Genomic DNA, 15947 nt, shown 5'->3' with positions numbered 1-15947 from the left:
CGCTACCCTCAAAGGGAAGGTCCAAAATGCGTTCCTGGACGTCCAGGTTGAACTTGGGAGCCTGGACCCACGCCATCCTTCTCATGTCCGTGGCGATGCAGATGGCACTGCCTGAGGTGTCGATATGCGAGACTTGGACTCCATGATGTCCTGAGCCACCATCTTTGCTTCAGCCAGTCCCGTCTTGATGCGTACCGGGCTGTCATGAATGGCCGGGTTCGACCCTTCTGGACTTCATGGTCCTTGATGCACAGCGGCATTAACTCTGCAACCCATCCAAAATGGCCGCAGACACAGAACTGCAGCGGTCTAGCCTTTGCGTGTACTCGCCAGCTTCCTAGAAAACCGGCACGGCCCTGCGGCTCCGCGCGTCTCAACTCTACCCCTACGAGTTACTAGACGTGTTTGAGTTTGCTCCCTGTGTATCGTGCATTCTATCTTCCTTCTCTCCTGGAACTCCCCCCCCCCTTCTATTCCTTACCTTTTGTTATCCTCCTTCCTGGATTAATCGCCATTGTTCCTGGATATTCGAACACTACCGGCTTGGCAGCCGGCTTCCACGCTGGAACCCGAGGACTCGCGTTCCAGCTTATACAAGTCACGGTCGGTGAAAAAGAAAGAAGCCACGTCCCGGAAGAACGCCAACAAGGATAAAAAGGTGAGAAAGAAGGGAGCTTCTGACCCGGACTGTGCACCAGAAGTTCCGGAACGAAGTAATATTTCCTGCCAAAGCCTCTGGTTAACAGCTGCGAGCATGGCATCCGCGTTAGACTGACAAAGGTGCAGCGAGGCATGGGAGTAGACCTCCTTCCCATACGCCTCCAAGATCTTCTCCTCCTTGCCTGGAGACTAGGACGAGATGGCCAATGTAGACTGCGGCTCAGAGTATATGGAGGCCACGGCAATCACTGAGGAGTGTGGGAGCAGGTGTGCGACAACAAGAGTGTATCCCCCTCCAACTGTCTGTACTTGGTGTCAGCCATCCCGTTTTGGCCAAGGCGACAACGTCCTTCTGCAATGGAATCCCCGTTCTAGCCATGGGGCGCAGAGGGAGGACTTCGGCCAGGACTCCCGCCTCAGGTTGTTCCACCTCGGGTTGTGGAAGCCCCAAGTATTTAGTCAAACCTGCAAGTCGATCATGGAAGGCCTTGGCTGAAGATGGTGTGTCGGGGTCCTTCTCCTCATCGGTGTCCACCAGGGTATCCGACTGGACTGGCGCCGGGGGAGGAGTGCCTGGAGCCGTAGGCTGAGGTGTGGCAACCGGAGCCAGAGGCTGCTGTGGAGGCAGGTGTGGAATCGCCTGAACTGTGAAAGGCAGGTGAGCTGGAATCAAAGGACCCGACGTGGGCAGCTGGGGCTGCACAGGGCCTGAGGCTCCGGAGCCATGGGAGGAATGACTATGGGTGCTAGCGGAGGGACAAGAGGAAGCATGTCCCTGATCACATACCGAAGGATGGCGCCCATCTGAGGGGACTTCATCAGCGTGAGGAACTTCTAAAAAAAAACACCTGTCCTCACAGGCTGCTGGGGTGGCATGTGACATTGACCGAGTAGCGGGCGGCTGCTGGGGGTATCTGCCCTACGACACTGAAGGATAAGGTGTAGGCCACGTACCTGGTGAAGACCAGTCCCACGTGGACACTATTTCCTACCTGCTCCCCAAACGCGGGTGGTGTCGGACGAGCAGCCACCTTGTCTGGCGCAGCAGGCATTTTATCGAGCTGCTGGCTCACTGGGACCGGCCTCCTCCATAAATCTTGGCGGTGGATTTTGAGGCCTACCCTGCACCTCAGGCGTAGAGCCCTCGGCTAGGTCGCTGGTTGTGTTGCGTAGAGGCGCCCCTTCAGTATTTAGCCAGTAGTAGGGCATAGCCCCTCGGGTGGACACCCCATAAAAGAACCTTGAGGTCCCTCAATGCTGTCTCCGGAAGTATCTGCCGACCCCTCGGCTTGGCAGTCGGTAGCTGAATAGCCTTGGTACCTGCGCTGGTTTGAGGACCTGGATGGTCCCTCCCGCTCGGACGTTTCCTAGGAAAGGAGTTGCCCTTGCAGGGTGCGATGGAAAATAGTGGCCCTGCCCTGGGCATTGATTGTGCTTGACGAAGTTCTTCAAGTCCTCTGGAGGAGACTTCTCGAAGAGCTCCCTCTACCTTGCTAACCTGTTCTTCAGAGCTCGTGTTGTAAGCGTGTTGCACGAGGTACAGCCCTCCGAATGAGGTCGGGGCCAAGGCAGCGGAGGCACAGAGCATGGGGGTCGGATGTGCGGAAGAGCCCCCAGCAGGCTGGACACCTGCTGAAGCCCAAAGACGTCGACATGCGCCAGGGAGGAGCGTGGCGCCAGAGGACCAAGTATCGGTTTAAAGATTAGAAGCAAAAGACAAAAAGACAGTATCTGGGGAACAGCGCTTGGAATTACAAGGCCGAAGCCAAACCCAGGAGCGCTGGTGAAAGGGGTACGTTTCCGCCGACATGGAAAAGAGGACAGAGGAGTGGTGCCGGTGGGCGGAGTCAGGGGAGCGCATGCTCCCAGGGCCGCACCCCTGCCCACCTCTAAATTTAAAGGGGAAGAAGATTTTTTCTCGTGAAAAAGGTTCCGTCTCCCGTCCCTAGGAGTATACCCATGCAGTATGGAGGAAAGGGGATAGGACGTAAGAGTAAGTTGAAGATCGCGTGGTCCCCGGGCCCAGAGAGATTTGTGGATGATGCAGAGGGATTTGAATTTAATCCATGCAGCAACCGGGAGCCAGTGAAGACTTAAGTGCAGGAGAGATGCAGACCATTAAAAACCTTTTGGGACCTCCAGGTCTTATGGGCTTTGTACATAGTTAGGCTATATTCTATGTCAGGGCACATATGTAGGTACCCCAATTTGAATTAAGATTGAGGGAGCCTCACTTCCAGCTGACATCTCAGATAGTACGCTCAGAGTGCATTTTAGGCTGGTATAAATTACTGATACAATGAAGCTGGGCAATATGGTGGAGCGAAAGAAGGAGACAGACACAAGTTGGACATTGTAAAGCTATTTTACTTTAAAGGATGAGAAATAACTGCCCAAATGGCCCTATTACAATGAGAATAGTCTCTACCTAACAAAACTAAATAAGGGTGCTCGTCTACTGCCAGAAGTCCAAAAGAAATATCCACAGTCCATTAAATCTATTCCTATCTGGCCCTACCACAAAAAGTACTAACTAAAGATTGCCTGCCTATATAACCTCTGGCACATTCCCTTTGGCTGACTATCTTGGCATTTCCTTCAGGGATCGCTCCACACAGCAAGTCTTGGCTATCTCAGTATTTGGTAACAAGTCAATGGTTAATATTGGTCTGAGGTCACTGAATGTCTCGCACATCTCTGTGTTGTGTCGCTAGGGTTTGCAAGATCTGTTTATAAATTTAATGTCCTTCTGATTATCCTTCTGTACATCATCTTTTGTAACTCCCCTCATATTTTTACTCCTGCTGGATAGTTGTATTGAGGTCTGTCCCTCATGTTTTATAATGCCTCTCTCAATGGTGTGGTTCCACGACCCCCCGGCCCTCTCCGCCGGTTTCCCCCTTTTCTGGCTTTGTATAATTCTGTGGTTGGTGCTAGAATTCAAAATGATTTGTAAAGTATTTTCCTAATGCGTGCCAATGTTTGGCAAATACAATAATTGGCAACTTTGTGGGTCGTTCCCCATGCACACGTTTGTGTTTACTCAGTGCCTCACGTTCAATATTGTAATTACTTTCACATATGACTTGTAGTCCCGGTTGCATACCCTTTCTTGCTCTACCCTGGTACCTTCATTCCACAGTGTTAGGTTTAATGGACCTGGCGTTGGGATTGAGCAGCTTCCTTGTGCCTCTGCCTTTGCTTTATTGACTCCACCACGGAGTCGCCCCAGACGTCTCGCTCCGTCTGCTTGTTCGGTGTTGCACTGCCGAAGGGAGGTTTAGTTCCTCCAGTTTCTCTGGGTTTCAGAGTTGTTGGTCGGGCTTCGGCCCATTATGGACTTCCCATGGTCACGCCACTACAAAGGATGGTCCTCTGCACTCTGTCCTGACAGCAATTTCACCCATACTCTTGAGACCGGGCCTCTGGCTTTCTCTGCTGGTGTTCTCTCTCTCTTTGATAGCCACGGTCTCCACGTGTCCACACTGCTCTGCCACTGCCAGGCGTAGCTACATCAGAGGTTTTCCCCTGCATATGGCTCTCGCTCTCTCTTCTCGATCGGTTCATCCCAATTACAAACACATCAGAGTTTAAAGCAGTGTTCTGTTTTCCTTCATGTTTTGTATTTGATCCAGCATTGCCTGAAGTCATTCATTGGAAAGGAAGACACATTACTTGGTATTAAAGGCAATCCCAAGCAGATACTGTTGCTTGTCTAAGGAGTTCTGCTAGGGAATGAGAGTCCTTGTCCCCTAGAGGGGAGTCACTAACAGTGAGATCCCACTTGCCTCGACCCTTAGATAGGACCTTGGTGAGCAGGCTCACCTTTCTAGTCTCACAGGCGGTGGGTCCCCCCCTGAGGAGAAAGGACGAATACGCTCGAATCGTCACAGAACACACCTTGCACTAGCAACTAATATAACTAACCATACACAACATCACAACCTTACACACACCACAACTGCAGCCTTACAATGCGGTCAAGTACCAGTAAGAATTGTTAATAGCGGGCCGCGTGTTTGCGCTTACCTTCTTTCTGGAGGATGACTTGTGAACGTAAGTGTGGCCCATCTGAATGCACAGAACCAAGGAGAACCGAGGGACAGCAAAACCCTGGACACCACCTATGAGTGGTGGCAGTGTCTGGCAGATGGAGGAACAGGCCCACCCAGCGAATCAGGAGGCAGAGGCAGAGGCTGGATGCAGCGGCAGGACTTGAAGTAAGAGCAGGTAAGCAGGAGGAGAAACAAGGGGGAGAGGGACCAAGCCAGCAAGCCTGGCTCCATGCAGAGACCAGCGGAAGAGCAGGCGAACAGGGACAGCAGCGGTACAGGAGCGGCAGGAAGAAAGCACCGAGGTACAGCAGGACAATCAGGACCGCAGGATCCGGAAGAGTTCCGACACAAGGAGCGTCAGGAGGAACTCCACTATAACGTTAAGGTGCATCACATACCGCTGTCATCTTGGCATGGGCCCAAGCAGCACCGCCATATTGGAAAGGGTGAGGCACAGACTGACACAAGATGCCCAGTGGGGCAAAACACTAATCTGCCATGTCCTGCTGAACTGTCATGCTATGGTGCATCATTGCTATGTTTATATCCTTTCAAAATTATATATTTGGCCAATATTTGACACTTTGGAATTGTCTTACAGAATGTTTCTGGTTACGGTGTTTTGGAGGACCAAATACATGAAAAAAACCTATTAGAATCCCCATGTAGCATTGTCTCGCACAAAGTCACTAAGACAGACTAACAAACTTTTGAGCCTCCAACTATAATTAAAATCACATCTCAGCAAACCGTACCACCAAACCATTGAAAAATGACATGCCAACCACTGTGGATTACAAGCTCAAAGCAGATGACATACATGCACAAGCAGCCTTAGCACACTTGATGACAAACATATCCACAGCAGTTTTTACTCAGGCCGGCTTGCAGACATCAAACTTCAAAAAACACATAGAAACGTGCTCACACAGAGAGAGCGTTTTTTTTCAAATCTGAAGGTATCGACACTGGAAAAACAGCAACCTTACTTTACTTCCTCCACTCCTACTAGCTGCCCAACCCAACCAACCCCAAACCAACTCCACTCTTGCAGTCGCTAAAGACCAGAGACTGTGTAAATGGCAGTAGGTACCCAATATTAGACCACATAACACAACATATGCACTGTGGTATTGCGAGAGTTACCTTAACGGTGTTTTTCTGCCCCCACCAGCCCACACATTCTGACAAGGCTTTTAGGGCATCTTCACAGTTCCTAAAAAATGAAATTGTCACTGAAAATGGCCAACAGAATTACACCATTGCATAACCCAAGACAGCAACGCCAATGTGCATACCACACACTATGAGCAAGAAGGGTATGGCTTTTGCTTGCTTGGCTACAACATCAGCAAGGAGCCCTCTTCAGAACAATATTGCTCTCAGTGCCGACTTCAGATTTGTTACATTACTCACTGTGAGGTTGCCCAGTCTAGGAGGTCTCCGGTGTTTGTCAGCAGGCTCTCTGTGTCCTGACATGGTGGTGGGCTGTTGGATGTTGTAGGTGTGGGTGACTGGGAAGACAGAGAATCCATGCTGCCAGTGGGTGTATCTTCCTGGGGTCCACTTTGATTATCAACTATAAAAAGAAAACAAACGAAAAGGTCCCAAAGGTTAAAGGCTATTCAGCAGACGTCAAAGGACTCATGACAAGAAATCAATTGAGCATGCTTGACATACAGTGAGATGTACCCGGAGTGCCCGCCATTTAGTGTCCCAGTGTTTATCTGGGAGAAACTAGGGGGAACAAAGAGGGGGCTTGGGAAGGTGAACAATACTTTGGGAAACAAATACACTTTCACAACTTCTGGGAAGAATAAAACAACAAGAACAGAAAAAGTAAAGCTGATATTGTTGATGACTCACTATTGTGAGGACAAAAGCAGACAAGCCTGCGCCGTATCATATTATACACAATATCATATAGCTAGAACACAGCAGCCTGTCTTTTATTCATTTGTAACTAACCTCCAGCTTCCTGGTGCCCAGATTGCTTACACACCAACTGAGATCACCTGGAGTGAACTACATTAGAAGATGACACACTATCATTTCCTCAGCTGGCATCCTTCCTTGTTTTCCAAGACGAGCATACCATCCCCCGAAACAAAATATCTATGTCACTTTGAAAGTCGAGGTACAAAGTTTCAGTTCTCCTATGTCACACTGGCTATGTAAGAATTGTACATTTTAAGACAAGTCCCCATTCAATGACCCCTATCAAATGATGTCTGCTGTTGAGAACAAATAGATTTTGCAAAAATAGTTCTGTTAATGTTGGACATCTCTGCATTACTGAAGGATGTTTTAAAGCGATGTAAACAATGTTAAGTTACAGAAAATTCTTTTTGTAAGGTGCTCAATTATGTAGCAGTACATTTAAAAACAAAGTATGCATCAACGATCGCATCCAATTTAAATCCACGGTAAAGTACAAGTGCAGCAGAAATCCAACACTCGCTGAAATCCGGTACAGCAATTGAACAGGCAAGGTTTGTTTCGATAAAAAAGTCTGAGTTAAAGAATGAGGGGGCACGAGTCGGATCTGGTTAGACCATTTTCTTTTTTTTAATATAACATTTTATTGGTTTTGAAACATAAAACATACAGCCCCGCACAGCGGGGTAACCAAAACTCCCCACACCCGCCCGCCAGCAACTCCCCGCCTTGGTCACTTACCAATGAGCTTCTATACTTTCACAGCAGTTTGTCACTTACATATTACATCCACCAATTTGTTTACAAGTCTCTGTATAGCGTAACGATTCATTCTTATAAGTTACTATTAATGCACCGCTTCCCAGCTTTGCCATATTTTCTGCGCTTTCTCCGGGAACCCCCTAGCAGTAAAGACTCTCTTTTCCATGGCAACGCATATGTCCACATCCGTGATCCATTGTTCAAAGCTCGGTGTCCTTTCGGAGCCCCAGAGTTGCGCTATATTTCTTTTAAGTATCGCTGTGGTGATAGATAAGAGCGCTTTCTCATACCTCGTAAAATCAATATCCCCTTCTATTTCCAGCAGTAAATGTTTGGGATTTACAAGAATCCTCTTTCCCATCACTCTTGACAGCTCATCACAACATTGTTGCCGGTATTGTTGGATGATGTCACACTCCCACAGAATATGATAGTAGGAGCCCTCCTCCCTCTTACATCTCAGACAGTATGGGTTCGTAGCTTTCCCCCATTTGAATAGTGCCACCCTCGGGTAATAAACCCTATGTAGTATCTTCAGTTGACTTAATCGAAGCCTAGAAGAGATAGCCGTTTCCCTAGGTTACATCAACAAATTCATCCATTCCTCTGGAAGTACGTCACCCACCTCCCTCTCCCACTTGGCTTGCAGGCTTGACAGCTCTTTCGTAGCAAAGGAGTTGATGGCTCTATACATAGTCGATGTGACTTTCTGTGTGATCAGTTCTGGGAGTACGTTGCGCTCTAGTGGGGAGTAATCAAGTATGTCACTTAATTCATCGAGGTGAGCCTGCAGCGCGTGTTTAAGCTGTATGTAGTGGTATTGTTCGTTAGGTGGAAGCCCGAAGGTGGCAGTCAAATCCACGAATGCTATTATCCTATTTTCTTTCACCACATCACAGATTTTTGTGATACCCGGTTGGGCCCATGAATGCCATTTAGGGAGTTTGTCTACCTCTGGGAGATGTCTACTGTTCCAGAGTGGTTGTGCTAACGTCAATTTTTTATCCCATCCTAAGTATTTATGTATATCCGCCCAGACTAGGGTGACATGTGATGACATGGATGGGACAGCAGACCTATCCCTTTTCCGGTAGAGAAGGCTCATGATGGGTCTTTCCTGCGTGTTGGTGTCCAGCAATATGTTATGCGGTAGAGTGATGTCCCCATGCAATTTGTCATTCACTATTGCCATTTGACTGGCCCAGTAATAAGTCTGTAGTCGAGGTAGCCTGATCCCGCCCTCCCATATGGATCTTTGTAAACTGGTGAGTGCCATTCTCGGGTGCCCCCCTTCCATAACAATCTCCTAAGGATTTGGTCTATCTTATGGAACTCACTGGGTGCTATCGGCAGTGGTGCATTCTGTAGTACATAGAGAAAATGGGGAAGGGCCATCATTTTGAAGAGCGCCACGCGTCCCAGTAGTGTGAGTGGTAGGGACATCCAGTGGCTAACATCCTCCTTGAACCTGGCTGTCACTGGGTGCAGGTTTTTTCCCACATAGTCTGTTAATTTGTGTGTGATTTGTATACCAAGATATCTAAATTGTTCCCTTTCAATGCAGTAGGGGCACACATCTGGTATTGCCATATCTGTCTGCTTCACCGGGAACAGTATGGACTTTGACCAGTTAACGCGAAGTCCACTGAATACACCGTATCTTTCTAATAGAAGCAACAGAATGGGGCAGGAAATTCACGGGTTCGCCAGATAAATCAGCAGGTCATCCGCATATAAGGACACCCTGTCCTCCCACCCATCCGCCCACTTGAAGCCACTCCATGTTTGTGTGGATCTTAATAGGATTGCTAAGGGTTCAATTGCTAATGCAAAAATTAATGCTGATAGAGGGCAACCTTGCCTCGTGCCTTTACCTAACTGGAAGGGTTCGGAAGTGTATCCATTCACTTTTGTTACCGCCACCGGGAGGTGGTATAGTAGCTTGACCCAACTCAAAGTACGGACCTATGCCCATTCGTTGCATAATTTCCCAAACCGCCTCCCAGTACACTGAGTCGAATGCCTTTTCGAAGTCTATGGGCAGTAGGGCCAGAGGGTTCTTTAACTGAGGGGTTTTTTCTAGTGCTGCGTGTAATCTGTTTATGTTTTGCCTAGTAGATCTTTGTGGCATGAACCCAGACTGGTCTGGATGCACGAGCGTGTGTATGACTTGTTGCAGCCGATTAGCTAGCACCTTTGCAAGTATTTTGGCCTCACAATTTATAAGCGAGATGGGTCTATAGGAACTGCATATGTCGGGTGGCTTGTCTGCTTTTGGCAAAACTATTATTGTGGCCTTCCTGAGGTCTGGAGGAAGGCCTGTGAACGCGAGTGCTGAAATAAGCACAAGAGTTGTGGAGAAATTAGGTTTGCCCCTATTTTTTTCCATAGTTCAACAGGAAAGCCATTCGGGCCCGGAGTCTTCCCTGACTGGAGTTCCGACATTGCACCAGTTATTTCTTCCTCTGTAATTTCTTGTTCTAGTAGGGCCGCCTAGTGTTCGTCCAGGATAGGAAGGGTAATGCCTTCTAGTATATCGGTCGGTGGCAGTGTGGGTGGTGCACTATACAATTCGGCGTAATAATTAGCAAATCCCTCCGCTATGTCTTGGTCTGTTACTAGTGGGTCTGGATTTCCCGTCGTTAGTTTCCTAACTTGAGTAAGGCCTAAGTCCCTGTGCTCTAACCACGCCAGTATTTTCCCCGCCTTGTCCCCAGTTTCATATATTTTCGCTCGCATTGCAGCATGCGCTTATTTTGCGTTGTCTAGCGCTATGTGTTGTAATTGCTTCTGTGCTAACTGGAGTGCTCGGTGTGTCTCCGGTAGGTCCCGAGACAGGTGAGCCGATTCTGCGCTCTGTACCTTGGCTTCAGCTGCACGTATCGCCTCAAGGTGTTTTTTCTTGTGGGCTGCAGTCCATGCTATGATTTCACCCCTTAATACTGCTTTTAGTGCTTCCCATAGCGTTGTCGGGCTATCCACAGAGTCGGTATTTATTTCAGGGTATGTTTCGGTAACCTTTTGTATGTGTTCTATCAATTCGGGAAACCCTAGGTAGTAGCCATTCAATCTCCAACTAGGTGGAGGGAGTGATCTGCCGGTCTTGATCGTTAGCATAAGTGGGGAGTGGTCCGAAATACCTCTGGGAAGCAGTTGTGCTTCACACGCCTCATGTATGTTACATGTTGGTAAAAAGAAATAATCCAGTCTGGATAGGGACGCGTGTGCACCAGAGTGGTATGAGTATTCCCTTGTGTCGGGGTGGAGGGACCTCCATACATCATGTAGTCCCAGTGCATTGGTAAATGTGGCGAGTCTGGTGCGTATATCTGGATTTCTGGATCGTACATGTGTCCTGTCTGCTTCTGTGTCCATAACATCGTTAAAGTCTCCCCAATTAACGTAAGACCCTCAGTGTTGTCAACAATTAGAGGCGTGATGTCGGTAGTCAGAGGGGTTAGTAGGTTGGGCGGTGCGTATATAGCGATCATAGAGATAGTGCGTTCCCACAGGGTTCCCATCGTATATACATATCTGCCTCCCTGTTCTTGGGTGACCACGGTGGGACTAGAGGGAAGTCTTTTGTGTATCAGGATCAGTACCCCACGTGATCCCATGGTGAATCCGGCATGGAAGGCTTGCCGGTAGTTTGTACGTCTGAATAATGTGCAATTTGTGCCAGCCAGGTGCGTCTCTGTTAAGAAGGCCACATCTGGTGAATGGCGGTTCAGTGCTTGTAGGACTAGGCGTCTTTTAATACTATTTACGAGCCCGTTAACATTCCATGTCATCACTTGGATGGCTCTGCTTTTATCGACGTTGTTGCTTTGTGCCATGTAACTTGTGCATATGTGGTGTCAGTGTGTCGTATCTCTAAGAGCGTGTCATGATCCGCCAATCTGGGAGGGGATTGGACTAGACCGTGTGTCTGGTGGTTCTTTGTCAAGACTCGTTTGCTCTTTCGTTCCATTCGGGACATGTGCGAGGGAGTTTTTGTTATGGGCCTTTTTTAACATAATACAATTTTCAACGCAACAACTCTGAACCTCCCACCCCCACCCTATACGCCACCCAACTTGAAGCATCTGTCGCCCAGGTCAATAACCAAACACCTTGTCAAAAGGACAGGTAACACCTTAAACAACAACCATTACCCTAGTTACTTTACTTCTGCTTTGCTCAGTCTTTAACTGTCTTACTTGGTTATTTCGTTTCCAAGCCGACTGTTCGTAGTCACAGTCTAAGTTTTTGGGAGGTGGCCTCGGGTGGCCGCCGTCGTTATGTTGGTTTTGTGGTATTATTATACGTGGCTCAGGATGGGAGTACTTCTCGGGCGATGTCACGGCCGTACTCGCAGTTGGCGCCGGAATTGGAAAACAAGAGGCATGGGACCGCTGAGGTCCTGATCGCAATTGGCCATGCTGCATCGTAAGAGCTCACTGGAGACTGTTGTGTTGCGTGAACACTACATATGAGACGCAGGATGAGGTTGTTTCAGGGTGGCGTGTTTGTTGTACCTCCAGTGTGTGGTTCCATTTGCGTTCTAGGAGGTAGTGGCCCTCAGCCCCTTTAGTAATGTAGTTCACATCATCATCGTTGCTAGTGCTCGGCGTGCTCCGCTGCTTGTTCCGGAGCCACTGGGTCTACGCCCGCCGGGGGCCTTTCTTGGCGGGCCCGGTCTGGACGGGGCCGGGGTCTTCCTTCCTGTCTCCTTGGTCGCGCCGACCAGTCACCCTCAATGTGGGTCTCTGCCCATTTCCAGGCCTGCTGAGGGTCAGTGAAGTGCGTGGACGTCCCTTTGTGATAAATCTTAAGCTGGGCTGGAAATAGCAGCCCGAATTTGACTTTCATGAGGGATAGCTGCCGCTTCAGCGGTTCAAATGATTGCCTTGCGCGTTGCACTTCTCTCGTATAGTCGGGGAAGAAGGCCATCTGGGAGCTGTTATAAGTGACTGTTTCCTTTGCGCGAGCCATCTGGAGCAGCGCGTCCCTGTCGTGGTAGTTGAGGAACTTAGCAATAACAGTTCTAGGCGGCATTCCTGGAATAGGCTTGCCAGAGGGTATCCTGTGGGCATGTTCTATTGAGAAGAATTTTGAAAAGGAATGTGGGTCGTAAATGTCCGCTAGCCACTGTTCCAGAAATAACTCCATGCTTGGTCCTTCCGTCCCCTCCGGAATTCCGAGGATACGAACGTTGTTGCGGCGAGACCTACCCTCTCCCTCATCCACTCTGGCCTCCAGGGTCTTCAACAGGCGCATTGCCTGCGACAGTTGTTGGTTAATATTACCAATGTTGTCCTCCGTGCCCGAGATGCGCTGCTCTGCTTCTCCCATTCGAGACGTTAGTTTTTGCAAGTCATGGCGGAGGAAGGACGCATCCGCCGCCATACTATCCATCTTCGTTTCCATGGAGGTGCGGGAAATCGCGATGGCCGCCATTACATCTTTCAGTGAGAGGACATCTCCTGCTTCCGGAGGGTCTGACTGCGGTGTTTGATCCGTCAATTGAGACGTGGTGGCAAAAGCATATTGGTCCATTCTACTTTGTACGCTTGATTTCCGTGGTTTTTCTTTCCCCATTCTGTAGCGTGGGAGTTGGCAGTGTAGTATATGAGATCTCGTTTTGTTGAGTGCCTTGAACGACTTCACGGGTGGTATTTAGATTAAGACTGTTACACTGACTGCAATGTGTCGCCTCGTCCGTACAAGGGTTCTCCTATGAGCCCACTTCGGGCAGTGTCTGCTGGGATAGTTCTCGGACCAGAGCCTCCCAGGTGCTGTGTGACCACCTCTTCCCAATGGCACCGGCTAGCTTATGTGACACCGCTGTTGAGCGGGCGACGCTACCCGCACTCCTCGGCTGGGCTCGTTCCTGTGTGCTCTCTGGTGCGTTTCCGTGCTGTTCTCGTTTCTCGCCGTCTACTAGAGCGGTGTACAGGGCATTTTCAGGAATGTCTCCATGGGTGCCGAAAACCGGACAGCGCCGAGAAATGCCGGTTCTCTGGAAGCGCAGGCCGCGTGCAACGTGCTTTTTAAAAGAAAGGGTTAATATGCCCCAATCCGCTGTCGACGCTGGTTACAGTTCTGTTATAATTCCCTAATTGCAGGGATTGCGCAGCATTTCTTACGGCGTTGGACCGCCTGGATAGGGATGGCCGCGGGCCGCTCAGGTAATGTTATTTGCAGGGGGGTTCGCCGCATGACATGGAACTCCCGCTCCGTCCCCAGAGCGGAGTCCCGATCTCGCTGCTAGTCCCTCGGCGGCTGTCATACCAGCGAAACTGAGGTGGGGGAGGGAAACAGGAGAGGATCGGACGGGGTGGCCTGTGGGATCGCACACTCCAGTGAGTGGAAGGGGGGGATCGTTCGCTCTCTCTCGGCACTGCGGCTCTTCCTACCTCCCTTTCGGGCAGCCCACGCTTGGCTGCGCCATCCGCTTCGAGTCTCTGCAGGCTGCAGTGCTGGTCGACGCTCTGCCGTCACTCGCTGCTCCCCACGATTCTTCCTTCGTCCTGTCTTCCGCGTATGTTGTTAACTCCTATGGTGTTAGATACACCGACAGGCCGGGGGCACCACCACTCTCCCGGCCCTCCGTGGGCGCCGCACCTCTCCTCGGGTCTCCGTTAGATCGCGGCGGCCATCTTGGTGTTGTGGCTACGTACCCGACAGATTTCGTTGTCGTTGGATATCTCGAAACGGATTGACTTTCTGCTTTCTAACTTCGTGCGTCTATGCCACAGCTTGTCTTCATCGCCACAGATGATTTTTAAACGAATTACGTTCCACTGAAAGGATGTCGGAACAGGATTTCTTTGGCGGCCACTGGAGCTCCACGGACTCACATCCTGCCTGCTTGCATGCTGGCCACGCCCCCCTGGTTAGACCATTTTCACAACATTAAAGTAAATGTCCATTTTTGAGGCAGAGTCGAAGCTTGATTCTCCAAGTGACTAATGTAATCTACATACAGGTAAAACTAATAATTTAGTTGAGAAATCATAAATGCAATTATTTCTAGTCACTGCAATCTCGATTTCTGTTTTAAATGCTATGCAAGCGATTCATCACACTAAAATATGGACGCTGTCACAAACGTGGCGGGTGTCAATGCCAAGATTGAAAGGTAGTGCAAACTATGCTTTATTGTCAGAATGTAGAACAGGTTTGAAAGAAATTGCAAGTGGGAGGACTGCACAAACACAAACAAAAGTAAAGGAATTTTCTTATACCCTGGCGTCCTTCAGGGCCAAACCACAGGCTGACACAAGTTCAGGCTAGAAGTGGTTAGCGAACCCTGCCGCCCCTGTTCTCATGGTATCTGCATGACCGCTCATCTGGTTCAAAGGGATTCCCAGAACCATTGCATGGCCTTCTCAGAGTCTCTTCTTCTTGCTCCCCAGTTGGAGTATAAGGGGTTCCCGCACCCTTCTTCTCTTTTCTTCTCAGGTTCTCTTCAAGTATGCTACAGAGACAGTAGGGTTTGCATCCCTTGGGTTTCACAGAGACCAGCTTTAAGAGGATCTCGTCACCTCCCAGCCTTAGGGTCCTGACTCATACCCTAAACACACACGGTCTAGTCTGCTATAGTTCTTCACCTCCCCGCAACCACACCAAGTGCTTGTTCTTCTCCTAACATGGGCTTTATGGCATCAGATTGTTTTCTCACCATTAACCCATCTCCCTTGAGTCAAGCATTCCCACTCATGCCTTGCTGATCTTGCTAGCTTCACCTATATTAGCCTTTTCCACTTCTTACTGATCTTCTCCTCCATGCTCCTTCAGATCACTCCAGCAAATCTTCCGTCTCAGCCCACTGAACCTCCTCCAGGTGATTCCAACCACCCTCCTTTGGTCTCGAATTTCCGTAAAACGTATTCCTCGCTCTGTAAACGGCTGCTGCCAGTTCTTTTTCCAAGCACCCATACTGCCTGACTGGAGTACAGAGTTTATATCCCCTTGTAAACTCATCCATTAGCGTCAATGAATCACCTATGTGCGCTTTGGTACTTTGTGGCGGGATCAAGTGTTAAAAAGGCTGATTCTCCACCTATGACTGATACTTCAACCTGAGAAAGCACCACAGGGTTACCAGTGACCAATGTGAAAACCTCAGGACGTCCTCACATCTACTCCCCTTGGGTAATCTCAGGTGACCAGGGAAAGGTCATCGCTTTTGGATCCCGATCCTGGGGGTGGAGAAGCGAGGGAGAATCATCAGGGTGGTGGGTCCTTGGGGATTGGAGCGGGGATGCCCTCAGGTGAGACACAGTATTCCGCATTCCCCTTTCCTGAAGAGTCCTCTATCCATGGCCCAGTCAGGGGATATTGCTATCCCAGTCCCACTGCCAAAGAAAATGACAGGAGACATTACCAGTCCAGAGCCATCATAAAGTGTGAAAAGGAGATGTATTAAAGGTGGGGTAGGTGAAACATGGTATCCCCCTATCCCTATTGACGGTCAACCGTACCCTCCCCCGGGCCTTTATGGGTTACTCTAGAACCTCTCCCCTCATTTCACCACATTTGACCTCT

General features: G+C 49.4%; 1 protein-coding gene across 2 annotated transcripts in view; it reads right to left on the bottom strand.

Moving 5' to 3' along the window:
• The window catches only part of ARHGAP10 (Rho GTPase activating protein 10), a 2208119-nt gene that overhangs the window by 341013 nt on the left and 1851159 nt on the right, over positions 1-15947 (bottom strand). For both annotated transcript variants that reach the window (XM_069631250.1, XM_069631251.1), the window contains one exon: positions 6132-6294. In XM_069631250.1, the coding sequence (XP_069487351.1) occupies positions 6132-6294 (163 nt within the window). The remainder of the gene's footprint in view (positions 1-6131; positions 6295-15947) is intronic.

This window comes from Ambystoma mexicanum, chromosome 6q (assembly GCF_040938575.1).
Source record: "Ambystoma mexicanum isolate Mex_15411 chromosome 6q, UKY_AmexF1_1, whole genome shotgun sequence".
Taxonomy (NCBI): Eukaryota; Metazoa; Chordata; class Amphibia; order Caudata; family Ambystomatidae; genus Ambystoma; species Ambystoma mexicanum.
Note: the sequence above shows the minus strand (reverse complement) of the source record. Positions and strands in the feature narration are given on the sequence as shown.